Source organism: Cyprinodon variegatus, unplaced genomic scaffold (genome assembly GCF_000732505.1).
Source record: "Cyprinodon variegatus isolate N-32 unplaced genomic scaffold, C_variegatus-1.0 Scaffold310, whole genome shotgun sequence".
Classification (NCBI taxonomy): Eukaryota; Metazoa; Chordata; class Actinopteri; order Cyprinodontiformes; family Cyprinodontidae; genus Cyprinodon; species Cyprinodon variegatus.
In genome coordinates, this window is record NW_015150763.1 from 257,121 (window position 1) to 277,842 (window position 20,722).

At 37.6% G+C, this 20,722-nt stretch overlaps 2 protein-coding genes across 2 annotated transcripts; one reads left to right on the forward strand and one right to left on the reverse strand.

Annotated features, from left to right (window-relative positions):
- Positions 1 to 1,588: 1,588 nt before the first annotated feature.
- LOC107090770 (synaptogyrin-2-like) lies at positions 1,589 to 13,918 on the forward strand. The gene is made up of 4 exons (XM_015384336.1): positions 1,589 to 1,835; positions 6,284 to 6,521; positions 7,866 to 8,002; positions 11,850 to 13,918. The coding sequence occupies exons 1-4, from the start codon at positions 1,725 to 1,727 to the stop codon at positions 12,105 to 12,107; spliced, it is 744 nt and encodes a 247-aa protein (XP_015239822.1). The 5' UTR covers positions 1,589 to 1,724; the 3' UTR covers positions 12,108 to 13,918.
- A 275-nt stretch (positions 13,919 to 14,193) lies between these two features.
- On the reverse strand, positions 14,194 to 20,451 carry tk1 (thymidine kinase 1, soluble). The gene is made up of 7 exons (XM_015384337.1): positions 20,225 to 20,451; positions 20,069 to 20,100; positions 19,405 to 19,518; positions 18,168 to 18,261; positions 17,742 to 17,831; positions 15,655 to 15,774; positions 14,194 to 15,156 (listed from the first exon to the last, which is right to left on the reverse strand). The coding sequence occupies exons 1-7, from the start codon at positions 20,297 to 20,299 to the stop codon at positions 14,977 to 14,979; spliced, it is 705 nt and encodes a 234-aa protein (XP_015239823.1). The 5' UTR covers positions 20,300 to 20,451; the 3' UTR covers positions 14,194 to 14,976.
- Between the last annotated feature and the right edge of the window lie 271 nt (positions 20,452 to 20,722).

Sequence of the window (20,722 nt, forward strand, 5' to 3'; positions counted from 1 at the left end):
ATGTTTCCCATTGATGATATTAAGTAGTCAATAACAAGGCAAAAGATTAATCGATAATCACTGGTTGGACATTATGCACTAATAAATAAGATCTTTTTTTTAGTTTTTGATCTAAATAAGGGAACATACACTACCTAATGATGCCAGTTGTTAAAATGCTGACGCGCTTGCATCTTTTAGATGTTCCTTGGGCTCATCCCATGACCCGACAAGATAAAGCTTCCTCTGTTGCACAAAGACTCTTACTGTTTGGATGGCTGTTAACTAGAATGATTTTAAGTCCCTTTTAGAAGACAAACTTCTTAACTTGGCTTGTAATCCAGGTTCAGCATAAATATTGTTGAGAATGTTATCATATATATAGGGAAAAAAAGCACTGTTCGTCACCCACCGCGGGTGGGCACCCTTTTTTCCTCCAAGCTCAGGTCCTCTACCAGAGGCCTGTGAGCTTGAAGGGTCTGTGCAGTATCTTTGCTGTTCCTAGAACTGCACTTTTGTGGAATTCATGCTCTTTTCAGAACTAGGTTTTTGTGTTATATAAGGTAAAGAGAAATTTATGTCTCTGCAAGTCATCTAGGAGTCTTCAGTGAAATCATAGATACCGGTAAATAACTACTTTATGTTATATGGAGAAGATGTTCGCCCCAGAAATTTCGTCCTCTATTCCTTTAATCAAGACAGCACAGATGTTGAAATTTATGCGTCTATTAGTTAGGAAAGGCTGTAGGAAAGTTAGTCTTTATTTAGAAAATATGGATATTGTGGTCATTCCTGTTTGAACGGTGTAGATTGACCCTGAGGTTCTGGCGCCTATTCCATTTTGGCCACCCCACAGTGTATATTGGTTATTGCCTGGACACCCTTCAGTGGCGGTTCTAGACCAAATGTACCATGGGGCCAGGAGGGGTGTTTTCATGGGGGTACAGAAAAGCATGAAATAAAAAAAAACAGGGCAAGGGATTCAAATATATTAAGAGCTTTATGAAGTGAAATTTCTATTCAATTAGGTTTAATTAAAATGATATGTCTTACTAGGTCAAATTACATTAATAATTTAGGAATTTAACATATTTTTGAATTAATTTAAGTTAGAATTACCGTTTTCTACACAATCTGAATTAGATTTCAAGAAAAACTAATGAATTCAGCCATAAAAATGAGAGCAAATTGTTTTGAAAAAAACATTTAGCAGAAGAAAACTGGGATCCTATCTCAATACCACTGAAGCTTTCACCTTATTTATTTTAAATAATTAGTAAAACCAGATTTGTAAAGAAAAAAAAATGAAATAGACCCAAATGACCTATCAGTTACCATGTCTGTTCCAGCGCATATCATCATTAGAATTTATTTAAGTATTATGTCTTCAGTAGAGGGGCCATAACATGATCTACAGGGGCACTGGCCCCTGTCTAGAACCGCCCCTGAGAGTATCAATACTCTGACTCAAGTACTGATATTTAGTAGCCTACTTCTCCCACCACTGAAGGAGGTTTTGGTCGATGCGCCTGGTGTATTTTCAGAAACTTGGTTGGTTGGCGCTGAAAGCCTCCTTTGAGCCTGACAGCAGTGTCCTTCTGACAGCTCCGCCCCTCTGTGCGCGTCTGCCCTCCTCTCTGCGCGGCTGTCACTTCAGGGAAACGCTCACTGGAGGTCGCAGCACTTTTCTACTTTGAAGCTCAGCTAAAGCCCACAGGCTGTCCTCTCTTCCCCAAGGGTCAGACATGGCGGAGACAGGAGGCGCAAGTGCATACGGAGTTGCTCTCGCTGGAGGAGGTTTTGACTTCTACAAGTTTGTCCGACAGCCGCAAACCATCGTGCGGCTCCTCAGCTGGGTGAGTTAGTGCGCTGGTTGGAGTAGCTTAGGTTTCAAATGAGTCAGGTGGTCTGATAGAGCAAGAATAGGCTACTAGGTTTCATTAAAAACAAACTCTATAAACTTAAAGTTGTTGCGTCTCCAGCAGGTGTCGTGTTTCTTGCAGCTGTTTGGTGACAGATAAACACTGAGGCCAAAAGAAGCAAAAATGTCCAATAAACTGACCTTAACTCTACAGTGTTTATATGTTATGCAATGTTAGTTTGAATACCATGAAATCATGTTCAGTTGGTAGTTTTTCTACAATGATCACATGGTCTGCTTTTGTCTTTTTATCAGAAATTCCTTAAAGTCTTAGCAAGATAGTTTCTATCTACTGTGCATGCAGGGCCTGATTCAGGAGGTTAGGGCCTCCTGGGCTAGAGCCAAACTTGGTGCCCAGCCCATACAGGTTATATTAGATAAGTATTTCAGTATGCATCATGTTCCAGGTTTTCATTTGTTGTCATGAAAATAGTTTAAACACCAAATAGAAAAGGCTGGTATTAGGATGCAAACTATCAGTAAAATTTCATTTTTTTTTTTTTAAAAAGGAGGCGTGCAGCATGTGGTTAAAGCTTGCTGCTCCGTGTCACATAAGGGTTAGGTTAGAGCAGAGGCTGACGTCGCTGTTGTCAAACAGTTGTGTGTTGGCCCTAGATATATGACCGTGAAGGTTTCACTTTCTCCGTTCTTGATTTGAGTCCTGGTGGAATATAATCTTCACATTTTCTGAGATATTCCTGAGGAGCAAAGTCCTCCTGGTGCCTGAGATTAGACAAAGTACTTCTTTCAAAGCAGATAAAGGGGAATATTCCTTCCATTAGATGAGAGCTGCCTGCCCCTGGGATTGTTATTCATTTGCTTTGGAAAAACTGATTGTGTATTGGTGTGTGTGTGTGTGTGTGTGTGTGTGTGTGTGTGTGTGTGTGTGTGTGTGTGTGTGTGTGTGTGTGAAAGAGAGAGAGAAGAGGAGTGTGTTGCTGGTAAATAGGGGCTCTGAACAGGCAGGTAAGGTGATACCTCTCCCCACCAGCTGACCCCTTTCTGTTACTCTTGGTCAGCTACTGAACTCCCCCTAAATGTGGTGCATCACTGCTGTAGCTGTGTAAAAACCCATCTGAAATTCATTTAATTCAGATCAGAGTCTATATCTGGGGTTTGAAATCTTATTTTAAACTTGTATGTTCTGCAATCATACCTCCAGGTCCCATGACGGGTCTCATTTATTCTGGGATTAAGGGAAAGTAGGCAGAAGGTCAGTCTTTGTACATGACATGCAAAGATGCCTTACCTTGTATAGATTTGTCTCAATCAAATCCAAAGTTTATTGACATTGATGAAACACTGACAGCATTTGTTTCCTATAAATTTTCTTACAGTTGATTTTAACATTAGGCAATGTGCTTTACTAAAGGAAGTAAAGAAAATACTTACTGCAGGCATTTTCAGTCTAAATACTGCAGCGTTTTTCAACTTGCTTCTTTATATCCAAATCCAAAAATCCACTCTTGACCCTTTAATTAAAAAAATATAAATCATATTGAGCTGCATGTATTTCTTTCAGGCATTTTTTGATTATTTGTGACAAAATTTAGCTCCTGGTATTTATTGTTTTGTTGCATCGTTTTTAATTATGTTAGCCATGGCAGCAAGTAGCATGGGCCACAATTTGCACTTCTATTTTTTTAGCAAACAACATTTATTTTTGACACATTTTGAAAACTGTATTGTAGGTTTCTAGCTTGCTGAAATAATTAACCCCTTATTTTTACAATTATGTTTTAAACAACATACAAACCTTGTAGCAGCAGCCGACCATGTAAAATGTAACTCCGGTCAGCTGAGAGCAGAACCTAAGGGTATAATTTGCACTGTGTCACCAATAACATATGGGGGAAATGTTGAGAAACTCATTGAGTCTTGATTTTAGCTGCACCATTCAGTTTGTAGAGTCAGAACAAGCCAAAACAACTTGGATCATTCCTGATTGCATCAATGCTTCAGGCTGGTGGTGTTGGAGATGATCCTTTTGCATCATCACAAACATCACATTCAATTAAAAATACTTTCTAAACCCAAAGGGAAATGAAATGTTATAACTCAAATTATAGGAGTTTCTTCCCCGGTTTTTGTAGAAGCTGTTGGCAGGAAGGCTCTCCAGCTGCTGTCTGTCTTTCAGCAAATCTAGAGAAGCCTCTGACTAAAGATGTTGTAGTGGTACGACAGTCTGATAGTTGACCAAATTGTTTTCATTTTATGAAGTGCACATAGCAAAAAGAAAGACTACCTGTTTGTCAGGTAGTCTTTCATCCCAGTGATAAGGGAGACCTGCAGTGAAACAGATACTAAAAAAGTTTCCCTAATACTGTACTAAACTACTGTTTAAATGTTAGCGCTCTGTGAAGCTGTATCGTTTTCAACCATATGTGGCTCTCATTTTAATAATTTTACCTAAGATTTGAAGTAAGGAATTTTCTAATCTTAAACAAATGACTGCTGCATCAGTATGGGGAAATGGGGAAAGAAAAAAAACAAAACAAATGATAACCCAGTCAGTATTATTTGTAAGTTTCAAAAAGGTGCAAACCTGTTTAGCTGGAATATTTTAAGATTAGAAAAGCTGCAAGGATATAATTAAAGAGGAAGGCGTTCTAAAGAAGCTGCGGTCCCAAGCTGCTGGGAAATTTCCCATATATTTAGTCTCTTTCCTCTCATGAACCGTGGACTTCTACCTAAACCTTTATTTTAGCTCCATGTGCATTCTCTTCTCCTCTGCATGTTTCTGTTTGGTGTTGTCACACCAACAGGGCTACAACCCTTTACACAAGTTCAACAGCCCCCTCTTCTGCTTTCCCCCTCAGCTCTCTTTATGAGTGTTGTGGAGGGAGCTGGTGGCATCTCAGGAATCACATGGCAGGCAGCTGCACTCAGAACAAGGTCACATGGTGAGAGCAAGTAATCAGAGCGCAGAGCAGGCCACCACAGCCACGAGGCAATCAGAGAAGCCACCTATTTATTTTGTCGTATCATTTATGGATTTATGATGCAGGTCAATCTTGTTAATTTCTTATCAAACTGTGGCGACCAAATAAAAGTTGCTTTCATAGCCCTGCCTCCAACTGGGCTGTCAACTCTCACCCATTGGGAGTGAGACTCACCCATCTCAGTGTTTTCACACACTCTCGCTCCATATTCCCAATTTCTCACACTGAAAAATGACAGACATTAAAACTCAACTCAGTCTAGTTGAATAATCTCCAGTTGGAATTTAGGAGTAATTAAACCAACACAAATATTTTAATTCTTAAAGCTTTCAGGTTTGCCTCTCAAACCTATAGAATCTCCACAAAAAGAAAAAGAACCTTTGCATTTTATTTTTCAAAAGATCAGCCACCAAAGAAAAGACCAACCACATTCAGAGAGGATGTGCAGAACACCTCAGTTATCCCGGATTAATAGAGGAGAAACCATAGAGATGTTCTTCTTATATTATTACTTATCATATTCATTTATCTTTATTGTGGTACATTGAATATGTTTAAAAACGTAATTTCCATCACATTTTCCTAATGAAACATCCAGAGATGTGCTGTCTTGTGTCATGGTGAGTTTTTATTTAATCTACAGCCTCCTAGAAGGTCTGAATTGTTTAGCTGTTTTGTCAATTGAAAAAAAACAACAACAACTAATTAGATAATAACTTTTTTTTTAATCCTTAGACTATTTCCAAATATTCATACACAGTGTAGTTTGCATAGGTTTTGATTGCACTGGTTCCTGCATCAGTGCCAGTAATCCCGTAATAGCTTATTAGTTCCCCATTGTTTCATTTACTTGAACTGCAGAGAATAATTAATGAACAAAGTTGTGAAATTCTTAGTTTAAAGTATATTTAAGATGCAAGTATTTTCATAGTGCACATTCTGGTTTACTTTAATTCTCTAAAAATCACCAGAATGTAGAAAATAATGTATATTGTGAGAAAATGTTCCACATAACTACAGCCCACTTTTCGTTAATCGGTAACATTTAGAAAAAAAATTCCACATTTTGCCACTTATTTCAGTTAATTTCTCCGCCAATATATTGCTGCGCCTGTCCTCATCTAACCCTGACAGGGTTGCCTGTCTATCAAACTATTTCAAAATCTCACCCCAAGGTTTGGTGAAAAGTTGGCAGCCCTGCTCCAATGAGACAAAAAGTTATTTCACCAACTTTAGAAGAAAAGAAGTTGAATTTATTACTTTTTCTTTTTTTAGAGATTTTCTTTTGAATGGTTCCATTAGGTAAACCAAAGGCCTGTCTGAAGGCTAAAGAAATATATAAATGTTTATCTTTACTTTAAAACTGTCACTCAGTTGTTGTATACTAAGTGTACCTAGTGTTCCTCACAGCAGCTCTGTTCTTTCCCTTATGTCCTTGTAGATTTTTGCCCTGGTTGTGTTTGCCTGCATCACCACAGAGGGGTACGTCAACTCTTTCACCAGCGCTGATGTCAAATGCGTCTTCAACCAAAGCAACTCTGCATGTCAGTATGCTGTGGGTATCGGGGTGATCGCCTTCCTGGCCTGCATAGCCTTCCTCCTGCTGGATGTTTACGTGCCCTTCATGAGCAACGCTCAGGAGAGGAAGTACACCGTCATGGCAGACCTTGGATTCTCAGGTAATCAGTGAACTCATTTACAACTGTGGACCTGGGCTTATTTTAGGACTGACTTTAAAACTATTGATCAAGTATAAATATAGAAAAAAATTACAATAGACATATTTGATTTTTAAATCCACGTGGAACCTAATTCTGGTGTCTTTTTAACTGATAGTTGTAGATGTAGATTTTGCACCATTGAACCAGCCAGCTCCAGATCAGCATCACTGATCCAGCAGCATTTTCACAAAGTGCTGTAAATTGACCTGCAAAATAATTGAACAAATCTCAAATTAAGTTTATATGTTGTTCAAATCTTACAACTGTTGTATGTTGCCTCATTAAGGGTTTTAGGTCTTGGATGACTAAGAATAAACATGCCTTATCTTTATCTTGCATATTTTTTATTACAGATTAGATTTCCTGTCCCTTGCTGATGGTAGGTTAGGATAATGAGTAACTTTAAGATAGACTGAACATGCATACATATTTCAGTTGGATTTCTGCACATCATTAAATTAAAATGTCCGCAGAGTTATGCAGTTTGTTGGTTTTACCCAAGTCTTTCTGGTGTAAAAAGTAGTAATTTGCCATGAGCCATTAAGTACTGATCTGTAATTCATACCCACCTTTAGGGACTTGCTCTGACATGCCTGTTTTTAGGAAATGTTAAATAAGAGTACACCAACAGGGTGTAGATCTAAGCAGTTTGGGTTTGATAAGAGATGATAAGTAGTGAATGTCAAAAAGTTTGAACGGGGATCTGAAAGAGAATCCATTTAAATAGAGGGTAATATAAAATCTCCAATAAATAATTCGTAAGTGAATAAAATTGAGGCAAATATTCAGGAATTAGTTGTATTTTTTTCATGTCTATAATTCATCAAAATAACATGCAAAAAGTACATGGACCTAAAGTCACTAACCAGTTGTTTGTGTTTCTGTAGTAGTGACTGTAATATTAATGATTGATGAATATGAAAATATGACCCTCACACATATTTCATCGACATCATGCCGCTGGCTGTTACCCTGAATGTAATAATGTCTTAATCACTGCATAACTTTGTACTGACTGAGCTACAGGGAGGGGTGGGTGGATGACCCTACAGAATCTGAATCTGAATAAACTGTTATCAGCTGCACACTACACACTTCACAATCGGCCATTCTTCAGGCGAACAACGAAGTGTTAGTTGGGACAGAAACAACAGGCTGTGCTCAGTTGAGCGATAGCTGCACTTTTAACTGTTGTTTCTGTGCAGCGGTCGGCTATGTTTTCAGTTCATCTCAAAGTTTGCAGCTGAGTTTGTAATTTAGAAAGTTATTGACCATTTCTGCACCCCCCGCTGTGTTTTCCAGGGGTGTGGACTTTCCTGTGGTTTGTGTGTTTCTGCGTGCTGGCCAGCCAGTGGGCTCGCACTCATGATGTCAGGGCGATCCCAGAGGACGCAGCGCGTGCCACCATTGCCTTCTCGTTCTTCTCCATCGCCACATGGGTGAGCACAAAGGCCGCTATATAGTTCTCTTGACAGTTCCTCAGGCTTTAAGCATGAGTTAGCAAAAACATCTTGCCATGTGTATGATGACTAAGAGAGGAGGAAAACACTGCAGATATTGGTATAAACAATTATCAAATTACTGAAAATATGCCTTCATTTTCCTAAGATTATAAAACAAGCTATGCCTTCACATTAGGATTTCTATCACTATGCTTGGATAGCATAGGTTCTTTGGCTCTTTGCCATGGATATTCACTATTTAGTCATTTCTGTTTTCTTTAATAAGAATTGTAATTTAAGAAGATTTGAAATTTGATTATTTCAAATATATTTTATCTAGCTGTGACCGGTTATAATTTATAATAGAAGCAATTAGAATAAACTATTAAAAGGTTTGCATCTGTATGCATTTTAGCCTCTTTTATTGGTAGCATGCCCAGCCATTGTAAAACAGCAGTTTCCATTTGTGAAGCCGTATAACCAACTCCAGCTTTTTCTGTCAAGACTATCTGTCTTGCCATACTTTTAACAGCTAATATTCTTCAGCAGTAACATCTTCTTTACTAATGGTTGTTCTTTAGTGACTGGATACCATTTACAGTTTATGTGTTCACTGACTGGAAAGAAAAGATAATAACAATGTTGGCAGTTTTAAATTAATCCCTCACTTTTATTTTTATTTTATTTTTATTTAACCTTTATTTTACCAGGAAGTCCCTTGAGATAAAATACCTGGCCAAGAGGCAGCAGTACAATAAGACATATAAAAACACATAAAACAACATAATAAAATCAATCATAAACTAGACTCTAGAATAACAGTAACAATTCTCTGTGCAAGCGTTTTTGTAATAGTGATTTCAAATGCTGCAGCGGAATAAGAGTCCGTAATTGCAGGGAGTTTTGAATATTGTGCCACTTTGGCTCTTTTTATAACAATTTGCTCAGGAAAAACATTCCAATTCTTGTCTTTCTTGTATAAAAGTGTGTTTTTGTGATTAAATCATAAAATGCAATCAGTTGTTTTCTCCTATTCGACATTGCTGTTCACTTCTCTCCCAACAGTGAGTGTGAGGTCTAGCTGCTCTGCTGGTGCCGCTTTATGACCTCACTGCTCACTCCTGTGGAGGATAACAATGGTGCTAAACTTCCTCTGTTTGTAGAAAAATCAAATGTGTAAAGCAGGTGGAGTCCAGCCTGCCTCTGGATATGTTCTTTTTTTTTGTTTTTATCTAGCCTGTTTGGCAACAACAACTCAATATTTTAGGTCCTCAAAAATCCTCAACTCATCGAGAAAACGTGACATTACTATTGGCAATGATTTCTGATTTGACTCAGTCTTTCAGTCTTTCAGATCAGGGCTGAGACAACTAATCAGATAAATCGATTATTGAAATGATTGTCAACTAATTTAGAATCCATGAAGCGTTACCTGGAGTATAGAGACTCTAAAACATGCCTTCAGCTGACAGTGTAACCAACAGAGCAGTAATTATACCAAAATTGTAAAAAAAAAAAAAAAAAATGTTTAAACATTTTGGATTTAAGATTTAAAAAATTGTTTCTTCTGTCAATATGCTCTATCCTGAACTCCTCAAGTGGAAATGTTTTATTTTCACCTGGTTTCATTTAGTAAAAAAACTTCTTTAAGGAACCTTTGGCTATCCAGTTATTAATTGATGAATTTAAAAAATAATCAACAGATTGATTTGAAAAAATAATCCTTAGATGCAGCCCTAATTCGGGTAGTTAAAACTCTTCAAAATGGATGAATATGAATATGATATGTGCTGTGAACTTTTCTTTCCTTGCTGCGAATAGCTCAGGGCCTGTAGAAGGCCTGGGGTTAAATACTGCTTCCAGCTTTAGACACTTTTGGAAAAGTCTCCCTCTGAATAGCAAATGGACGGGTTTGAAATAATAACACAGATCTTTGTCCTTGGAGTCATGTCAAAAGTGCAGACAGGTAAGCAAGTAAACACTTTGATCTCTATATGGAAACATGTTGGCCTAAAAGTGAGGATGCTAAGGATTTGTAATTTTCTGCATAATTAATGCAATATAGCACAGAAGCATTAAAAAAAATCTTATGTAAAACATAGTTTTGAGAGTAAATGTTTTTTTATGATTGAAATTTTTTTCAAATACTATTTTTTTTTTTTTTTTCAAAAAATGTTTTATTTTTTCTAAATTCCTGCTTTTCAGGTTAGGCTTAACGAACTGCATTCTTTACAAGTTGTGTTTTACAGATGACATGCTCCTTTCTCCAAGTCTATAAACACTGTTGACACTCAGATTAACCAATCAAAATGTTAGTCCCTGTACATCAAAGAGAATTTTGAAGAAATGAGTTATGACAAAAAAAAACTTTAGAAGAATAAAATAAAAAAAAAAAACCTTAGGTTTTTTTTCAGAAGTGCATTTTTCTTTTTTTCTTCTGAAATTTCTATTAACTAAAAGTGTTCTTTGCTTGCGTCAGCAATGGAACAAAATTTACACCATTTATTGCTGGTCAATTGACCTTGTTCACAGAAAAGTTTCAGAAAAAAGTTGTCCTGCTTCCTAAAGTTTTCCTTAGCTTTGCGAAATGTAATGACTGCAAACAGACTGCAAACGTGATCTAAATCTGATCTTTTTCCCCATAAGGAACTCACATCAGACTTTTTCACTCCAATCTGAGCAGCCCAATTTCAATCAGTTAAATACAGAGTCTGCTTCTGTGCAGACTTGGTGAAATTTTGCAGGGGATGTAATGACAAACTAGCTACAACAGCGCACATGTGGTTGTCATAGCAATAACAGCTTTCCTTTTCCGTCTGAGGGAAGAGGCCGTCCCATTGTTGTTTATACCCTCCCCCTACAATCCAGGCGCCCTCCACAGCTGTGAGTGTGACTTCATTGGGGGTGACACTTGATAGTTATGGGTTAGTGCTTAGGGGGCATTTTGGGATTCAGCCAGACTGATAGGCAGCATCCTGCTCCAGAGCGGAGGGCAGGTTGCGTTCAAGAGCAGGCTTAACAGCTGATTAATGTACAACAAACTCATCAAATCAAGTGCTTTTTAACACACATTTAATGCAGTTCAATGAATACATGTATGAAGTTTAACAATGCATATTTGACCAGTTATTTTATTAATTTTACAAGGGAGGTTTAGCCTCCCTGGTAATCAAAGAAAAATCTGCACATCTTTGAACAGTGCGCTGCTGTGTAATGTCTACAGTCACTTTGGTGCCCTGAACTGGGTCTAATAGCAGTCACATTTAATTGCAGTTTATAGCGCAACACACAAAAAATTAAAGAAAGAAAAAAAATCTAAATTGAGCATACGTGTTCTGCTGTATGAACGTCGCCCCAGTTTGAACTTAATTCAACATAATGGGGGGAATTAAATATTTCATAAAAAGGCAAGTTAAAAAATAGCCCAGATAATTGCAAAGCTTGCAAACTAACAGGGTTTTGTTTCTTTTTTGTGGCTCACATAAAACCACACACAAACAGAAGACATGAGAAGATTAGTTTTGACATTAACAATTCATTGATCAGGAGATTTTTTTGGTACCTGAGAGAATTGGACTAAATGATGATATACTTGTCTGGGCTGTTGGACATCTAAGACAGTAAGACCTGCTGGTTCGTCCAGAATGATGACATGAAAGTGTCAGCTTCCAGGTCACGGGGTTTTTTTTAAGACCAGTGCCAGATCTTATATTGGACTGTCAAATGGAAGGGGGGGTGTTGCTCTTTAAAGTGGCTCTTCATCTAACTCTTTATCTTGGATTTCTCACCCAATTATATTTAAATAAAAAGCTAAACACCTTTTTTTTTTTCTCTTCTCCGGCAGGGAATCCTAACCTACTTTGCCCTGGGCCGCTTCCGTAGGGGTGTCGATGAAATCAGCATTCCTACCTACACAGAGGCGCCCTCGGATCTCCACACCCCCTACCCCCCCACCTACGCTCCTACCTCCTACAACCCCACAACATATACCCCCACCACCTACACCTACCCCAGCAACATTCCAGAAGCGCAGAAGCAGCCCCCATTCACCTCAAACCTCCCGCCGCAGGGAGACACCAGTTACCTGCCGCCCAAATACTGACACAGCAGGCGGAGTTCTTGTGGATGATGCAGCGATCCAGATCATCTGCAGGCCAATAGCCTATAGCTGCAATGCACAGACATGGAGCTCTATCATATTGATGTGGTTTTACATTCAATTTAACACACTGTTCAAAGTGTCTGGGAGGATCTGAGCCAACGCGTTGGAAACAAGGAGCAGAACTGTTTACGTCAACAGATCCAAGATCAGATCTGAAGACACTGAAGAGGCTTGAGCAATGTGACCTTTGTGCAGAAGCAACGTTTACCTCCGCTGGGCTGAGCGTGTGAGGGAAAGGTAGCGTAGCAGTGAATCCTGAAGAGAAACAATTGGTGTGGAAAAGGCCAACATGTTTTCTCCTCGTTATAAAGACAATATGGTTATGTGCCAACTTATTTTGTTTTTTGTGGATCCTTTTTCTTTAAATTACTCAAAAAGCTTTAGTGATATCATATACCAAATGGGTGATAAGGTTTGTAGAGAAAATGTTTAATTATTTTTCATAATCATGGATTCTGTATAAGACAAATACTGCGAGAAGTCATTATGTGTTTGTCAAAATGAATTAAAGCCTTGAAGATGGAGCATTTCCTCCAGTCTGACCATACATATGAGTTGGTTACAAAAAAAGGTTTACATGTATTAAACTGACCTTTAAACTTGCAGCTAACTTTCTGATAGAGAGGGAGGAGCTCTGAGATAACGCAGCACTTATTTAACTGGTCCGTCCACTGAGCGCTTTCTTCCCCCACAGCCAGACGCCATCTTTCCTTTGTTTAACACTGACATTTTCAGTTTACAATGGTACAGTTACAGCTCTCTGAGTGTGAATCTCTCTGGTTTTCTTAAGAAAGACTTGTAGAACATGTGTTTGGTGTCTGGTGGTGAACAGGTTTGTCAGCTCTGTCTGCGGCAGATCAGGCAACGCTAGATCAGTTTTGGTTTGTTGTGTAAGCTGAAGTCTAACCTAAGAATAGCGTGTGGTAATTTTCTCAAGTCATCTGTGCAAACACATGTAGATCTGTAGATAGATGTTTGTACTTTTCATGCAAAATTCAAATGTAATCGGAACAAAATACTGTAGACTATATTGCAACTTCATTTTGGCATTTAAGACAAAAGACACAGGAAGGATTATCTATAAAATAAAATAAAATTAGCTACAGCACCCTGCCAACGTTTTCATCTCTCAGGTTAAAATACCCCAAAGTTTTTGGTCATAACGTAAGATTTAAAAGAAAAAGTACTTTTTACATTTACTGTAAAAACAAAGTAATGTGATTTACTAAGGAAGACGTGAACAGTCGTATCTGTTCCTCTTTCAGATGGCAGCCTTCCATTAGGAAAATAACTGGTAGCAGCAGAAATGTGTACTTTCTGCAGAATTGGAAAGATCGTAAATTTGAAACTGGTTTAGGAACCAAAGTAGAGTGAGTTGAAAATGTGGTTGTATTCTATGGTAATGAGGGTAAACAGCTGTGCATTACAGTTGCATTTCATGTCACATCCTGAAAGTGTTTCCATGAAGTTGAACTGTGACATTTAAAGCAGCTTTTGATTACTCATTTTGAACGACCACCCCTGAATGTGCATGAATCATGTAGGCCTAAAAGTGATGATGCTGAGGGTTTGTAATTTTCTGCATAATTAAAGCAAATGGTTCTGTGATCTCAGAAATATATGAATGTTGTGCATCTTGTGTGATTCATGGTTTAAAATAAAAAAAAATGTAGAGGATTTAGCATTAGATGTTTGTTTCCTCTGTTAAATGTTTAACCTCTAAACACACAGCACACAGGTGAATAAATCGATTGATGGGATTAATTTGCTTTTACTGGTAATAAAATGCATGGTTGTAACTAGTAGGGAATTACATCAAGGTTTTATTTGATATTTCCTTAAGAGCTGCAGAAATGTTACAAACTATTCCTGCAGTTTAAAATCATCTTAGTCAGATGCCAAACACAGTATGTCATGTTTGCAAATGCTGATTCTTCAGTGGCACATGTGCTATAATTCTCTTAAGACAAATTGCCAGGTTTGTCTTATCTGACACCATTTTAAAGCATTAAAATCTTCACTCATACTTTAAGAAATACTTCTAGACAAGTCCTTAAATGGAAACCACAGAATAAAACTAAAATGCAAAAAAAATTTAGCAATATGGGTCTTTATTCCCTCTTTGTCAGATATGAGAATGTTACTTTTCAAGGCTTCATACCCACCCACCTTTTAATTGTATTTTAAATGATAAATTCCAAACATGACAGCATGTATTTTATAGGACAGGGCTTCAAATGCAGAAACTATGAGGCAGATCTCTACAGCTTAAAGGCAATTGGACAAAAAAAAAAAAAAAAAGTCTGGAAATCAACATTTTTGCAGACATACAAAGTACTCCAAACAAATTCCAACCTACATTAGACTGCTCAGTCAGCATCTCCCTGCAGTATAATGGCTCTTCAAGATTTAAGCAGATTATTCTATTTACTTTGCTGTGTTGGAGAGGTGAAAATAAAAGTAAAACATCCAAGAGTTTCCTACTGTCAGAGATGCCTGAAGACGTAACAGAACAAGTTAGTTCTTTTATTATACTGACCTGAAACAAAATGAACAATGTCAAAACTAAACACAAAGGTATCCATATTACCATTTCTAAAACTGTAAGTTGGTAAGATTCTTTACATTTAAAGCAATTAATAAGTGCTCTGTGTCTTTCAAGTATACATTTTATATTACATCCACATCCCTATAAAAATTCATAGCAAAAACTAAAGCAAACATCACACATAAAACAGCTAGATGCTACCTACACACAATATGTGAAAACAAATGTTTCAAACTGATTATCAAGTCTTGTTTTTCCTCGTTAGAGTTGCAGAGAGGAGAAGAGTTTCCGGGGAACGTTTGAGCCAGCGTGTTTTGCCATCAGGACGTGTTGTGGAGTTTCATTCCTGAAAGAGGAACTGTTCTCTTTGTCAGCCACCAGACCTCCATAACACTTTCTGCAAACCGCCTGGTACTTATCCGCACCTCCGATTACCTCTACCTGTAGAGGAAACAAAAATCCAGTGGAGTTTGATGATTCAATTTAATAGCTATGCACCAAAACTATGCAAAAATCATTCAAATGTTGGCTAGTAGATGAACATTAGGGTTTCTTTAAATCATGTTCATCATGATTTGACAGCTCCACACAAATATATGTAAAGTTATTTTTTATTTATTTTTTTTATGCTTGACGCCAGAACAGCCATAGAAATCTACCCTGTTGGAATAATTATGCATAAGATACTTAATGTTTGTTCTTATGATGTATAATGTGTGACATATTATTGTTCCAGAGAGGTGTTGCACAAGCAGTAAAGGTCAACCCTCAGGAAGTATTGCTCAAGCTTAACGAAACCAGGAGGTTCTCGGACCATTTGACCGCAAGACATTTAAATGCAAATTGACCTGTTCACTGAGGCTGCAAATTGAATTGTATTTCTTGTTTCCTATTCCTTTAGCGCAACCTCAGCTTGTGTAACTGTATGAGCTCCCTGACCTCCTTCTCTGCTCCTATCCTCTTGGTGTAGGCAGCTTCTTTGAAACACTGCATGCAGACGGCGTGGAGCTTCACCACGCTCTCTGCCAGAGGAACCAGGTTCAGGATGTTTCCGAAAGGCTGAAAGAAGAACAGACATGTTCAAGTTTACATTTTAGAAATAATTCCTGATGTGAACGCAGAACTTCTGACTATAACTACTACCATTATGATTGTTAACATTTCTGTCAATACCTATATGTGGTCTATGAGTTTATTTCAAACAGAAAATAATCCTTCCTCGATGGTTGTGTAGTCACATCAAATTCATGCACTTCTACAGGTTAACCATTAAAAGTCTCCCTTTCTCAGAGTGTTTCATTCTTGGATGAAGCTATTATCAGAGCTACTTTATTGGGAAATCCTTTGTTCAATTTTGCATTCCTATTGAAAGTTCTCCAACCCAGTGCTAGGGCTGAATGAAATAATTGATTTGCAATAATATCGCGATATGATAAACAAGATTATCTAACCACAAGGGTCACATGCTGTGGGGGGTGTCTCGCTCTCAGAAGAGCATAGAGGAAGAATCAATACTCGGTTACAGGTTACTGTGCATAACCTGTTGAACACTGGCCCTTAGGCTGGGCAAAAACTGACACAACTGAGGGTCTGGTATCGAAGAGGAGCAGTATATCACTTGTATGGAATTATTTTGGGTAAAAAAAAAAGAAAAAAAGACGATGCTGCGCTACGTCAGGTGTTGTGCAATTAATTCATTGCTACTGTTGCTACCTCACGAGGTAACACAACAAACTTTTATCAAGACTTTAAAAAAAAAAAAAAACATTGCAAAACCATGTATGACAGCTGCATGACTAGCAGGGTCTCTAGTCAGTTGAATTCTATTCAAATCAATTAACAAAATTTGAAATTGCACACTGAAATAACGAAGTTTATAGCGAAATACATAATGCCATTTAAGTATAGTGACCACGCCTGGGTTTACGGCTTTGGTTAGCACGATGGATAAGCAATATTTAATCTCTTCGTGCACGTATTTCAGCCAGGTTACCATAGCCGAGCTATAAAAACAAAAATGTAGAAAGAGTTGCAGCAGAGCTAAAAACTGGAGTTTCTTGCAACATTCACTGGTTTGTGGTCAAGTCGTACGGCGGACTGAGTGAATATATATTTTACACAATTTAAAAAGTGTGTATATACACACTTGTTTATTTTTGTGTTCATTTGAAAGTTTGATTTACCTATAAAAATTTCAACTGGTTGAAAGAAGTCTTTTGTTCTCCATACTTTTTGGGAGACTCTTTAGTAAGCATAATATTGAGTGACTGTTGATCAGTCAATGTTATTTTAGCATTTTATTTTATTTATTTATTGATTGTCCTGTTAAAATCTGGCAGATTTAAAGGAGTGCAGTCCTATATTTATATATCATGCTTCATAAAACAAAAAGATGTTAATGAGGTACGGCCACAAATTTGTTTTCTTTGGCAGCCTACTGGTTAGGGCAAAGAGCTTGGAATTCTGAGGTTGTGAGTTCGGGCCCCACTCCCACAGTCTGCCACTCTGCGTCTCTGAGCAAGACCCTTAACCCCACAATGCTCCCTGGGCGCCGCACAATGGCAGCCCACTGCTCCCCAAGGGGATGGGTTAAATGCAGAGATAAATTTCTCCAATGTGAGATCAGTAAGGTTCAATTATTAATCATTATCGTAGTAAGCTGTGCTTTAAATAAATCTAAGGATTATTTGTTTAAGATGACTTGATAAATATGAAACTGGAAAAAAAAAGAAAAGAAAAATTAGCTCTGATGTGATCTGACCCTCTTACGTAAATAAAAACAGAAAACAGGCCAGGAAAACAGGGATACTGAAAAGCAGAGGAAGTAACGTTACATAGCACCAGAGGAATGTTGACTTAATTACATAAAATCACAAAAATCAAGGCTATTGTGTGTAGAAAATGAGCGCACTGAAACACTGGCTGTTCCTGCTGATTGTTTGGGTTTTCCTTGGATAATGTGTTCATTGTGTTGAAGGTCTTATGACATCTTTTCCTCACAGTGCTGCTCAGTATGAGACACCCACCTTCCTCTGGAAGGTTCCATCCAAGGCAGCTACAATGACCGTCTTCCCTAAATTGGCCATCTCCTCACAAAACTCCACCGTGTCAGGAAACTAGATGGAGGAGACAGATCAGATTAGTTACAGAGGGTTTGCCTCATATATGAGAAATGTCAATCATAAAGGTGACAAATGTAACTTTGAGAAACAATAAGCCAAATATTGCTGTCCATTGAAAGGTCTCAAGGCTCAGTGGTGCGATATTCAGTTGCATTTTCCTGCCCAGATTAAGTTATTGCTGTTAACCGTCTATGCTGTTTGGTTTTCTTGCTATAAAAAGTACATCTGTGTCAGTGCAACGGTATTCTTTTTTCCCAAGTCAGCCATCTTTCAAAAGGTTTTGGCGATTTGAACAAAGGAGCAAAAGAGGTAATTTGCGCACAAACTTACAAACTGTCCTTCATCGATTCCGATGACGCAGGCTTGCAGCGCTGCAGCTCTAACATCTCCCAGACAGGTGGCCGGCACAGCCTCCATGGTGTTTCTAAAACAACAGATGCAAAGAAAAATGTAGTGAACTAAGGGATATTTTGACATTAATGTACTGGGGGATTGTAATGTTTCCTTTTTAACCTGATAATATTGAGATGTTCATGCAGTCCAGGGGTTATTTGGTGCGGATTGTTTGCTATTCATTCATTCTGTTTACTTTGCCAGTTTTAAATACAGATGCAGCAACGAGATCGGCAGAAATTTACATTTTATTTATTTTATTTTTTTCAACCAACCATCAGCATGTCCTTTTATTAATTTCATCTAGGGCTGCAACTAACGTTTATTTTGCAAATTGATTAATCTGTCGATTATTTTTTTGATTAATAATTCGATAGCAAAAGGTTCCTTAAGGAAGATCTTTTACTAAATTTAACCAGGTGAAACTAGAAATTTTGCACTTGAGGTCTGGATAGAGCATATTGACAAGCGAAAGCATTTTTTTTTTTTTCAATCTTAAATGCAAAATGTTTATATATATTCTAACAGTTTTGGTATAATTAAATGGGTTGCTCTGACAGCTAAAGGCAGTCTAACCTGCAATTAAGATTTAATCCATTACTAAATGATTTGATGATCATTTCATTGATCAATTAATCACGATTAATCTGATTAATTTTTGAAGCCCTAATCTGTTCTTCAACAGGTAAAGTTTAGGGATATATTCATGCATAAAAGTTACAGTCCTTTAATTTTTTTGTTGATTTCAAGACTTATACCTCTAACAAAGTACGTCAAGGAAATCTAAATATTGGTATTGACCAGAGATGGTCTGATTAGTCACTGGATTTGGTTTGCTTCGTAAAGTGGGTTACGCTATAGTATATTTTTAAAAATATTAATGTTATCTAAAAACAAGCATATTTATTCAAAACTTCAAAAGGTACTCAGTAACTACAGGAACATCCACCAGAGGTCAGCTTTTGCTCATTGTTTCAGCTCAGACCCATTTCCTGCCAAACTATTTTCATAGGCAGCCAGTGATTTTTGAATGTTAAACTACAAGACTGATGCTTTCATCTCAGCCTTTTTAAAATAACATTCAATACCCTTTTTACTAGATGTGACAAAAAGTACTGGGCGTGAGTTGAAGCATGGATAGCCTCCAGTATTGAATTAGAATTATGAAGCTTACTTGTCATGTGTGGCAACACCAGAGTCAGAATACCGGATGTCTTTGGCATATTTAACCAGCAGACATTTGTACTGGGCCACCTGAAAACGGCGAACTCTCCTCATCAGCTCAGTGCTGCAAAATAATGATCAAAATAAACAATCAATAATCTTATTGAGCTCTTATTTCACACATAGCAATCCCATTCTATTACTACCAGGGAATCTCACTCACATGATCATGCAACACAAGCAATCTGCAAAGGACAGTGGATCTACTGTAATAGATATAGAAGTGTACTGTGTCTGGATATGGATATTTATAAACCGAGTTGAATTTGGACTAAATTGTCTTGAGATTTCATTGGTTGTGGTTCATTGTGTGAAGCATGTAACTTAACTAAACTTTAAAAAAAAACTAATGACCCTAAAAACAGGAAAAACACTTATTTGGCATAAAATTGAAAGAAGCAACAACTGTGTGCTTCACAAAAGAATGATGTAAAAGTATCAGAGTTGGACAAACAATGCAGAATTGGCGGGATATGAGGTATCATCTCCGAAATGGCAGCTCTGACCATGTTTAAGCTTCACTGTGAACACCAATAATGGCTAAAACCAATAGAATACATCAATTAAAGCAATTTAAAGCAGTTACAGGTAAAAACTAGGGAAGAATAACTCACCTTTTGCCCGAAAACATCGGCCCAAATATTATCTAAAAACAGGAAAATGTGAAAAGTTTACTTACAAATAGGAAGTCGTGTTTACCTTTTAAATTTACAGTGAGTTTTATACCCTGTTTATGATGAATTTTACGGTTTTATCCAGAGGCTACCGACCTGAATCTGTCCCCGGGATCTCCTTGGTGAGTTCTGCAGCTTTATCGGACAAACCGGCGAATCTAAGAAGTCCATTTTGATTTAAAAGCACGCTTTATAATAAATTACAATAAATATAAAATAAAATACGGGTATAACTCTTCCTGTTGTTTCTAACAAGAGCTGAATGGAGTGAAAACTTTGAATGCTGCGCGCTAACTCATTTCACGGATATATCCTGTAAATTGACCAATAGCCGTAACCCCACGTGACACTAGCGGCCAATCAGCTTTGCTGCCGCTTACCACGAAACGACCTGCTCGCGCCACTGATGTGACCAATCAGTGCACAGACCACTTTAGCCTCTGTTATTGTTCTTCTTCTTCTTCTTTTTTTTTTATTTTTTATTTTTTATTTTTTATGGCGATTGGCAAGCAACTTATTGATGTGCATTACCCCCATCTACTGGAATGGAGTTTCTTCGCCTCTATTTTTTTTTTTTTTTTTTTTTTTTTTTTT

What these genes read in the sequence shown, in the direction of transcription:
- LOC107090770 (XM_015384336.1), top strand. Translation starts at nt 1,725, where the DNA reads ATGGCGGAGACAGGAGGCGCAAGTGCATACGGAGTTGCTCTCGCTGGA. An exon ending in TCGTGCGGCTCCTCAGCTGG is followed by an intron (nt 1,836 to 6,283) that starts GTGAGTTAGTGC and finishes ATGTCCTTGTAG; the next exon opens with ATTTTTGCCCTGGTTGTGTT. An exon ending in GGCAGACCTTGGATTCTCAG is followed by an intron (nt 6,522 to 7,865) that starts GTAATCAGTGAA and finishes TGTGTTTTCCAG; the next exon opens with GGGTGTGGACTTTCCTGTGG.
- tk1 (XM_015384337.1), bottom strand. Translation starts at nt 20,299, where the DNA reads ATGGACTTCTTAGATTCGCCGGTTTGTCCGATAAAGCTGCAGAACTCA. An exon ending in CCGATGTTTTCGGGCAAAAG is followed by an intron (nt 19,519 to 20,068) that starts GTGAGTTATTCT and finishes ATTATTTTGCAG; the next exon opens with CACTGAGCTGATGAGGAGAG. An exon ending in ATGGAACCTTCCAGAGGAAG is followed by an intron (nt 15,775 to 17,741) that starts GTGGGTGTCTCA and finishes TTCTTCTTTCAG; the next exon opens with CCTTTCGGAAACATCCTGAA.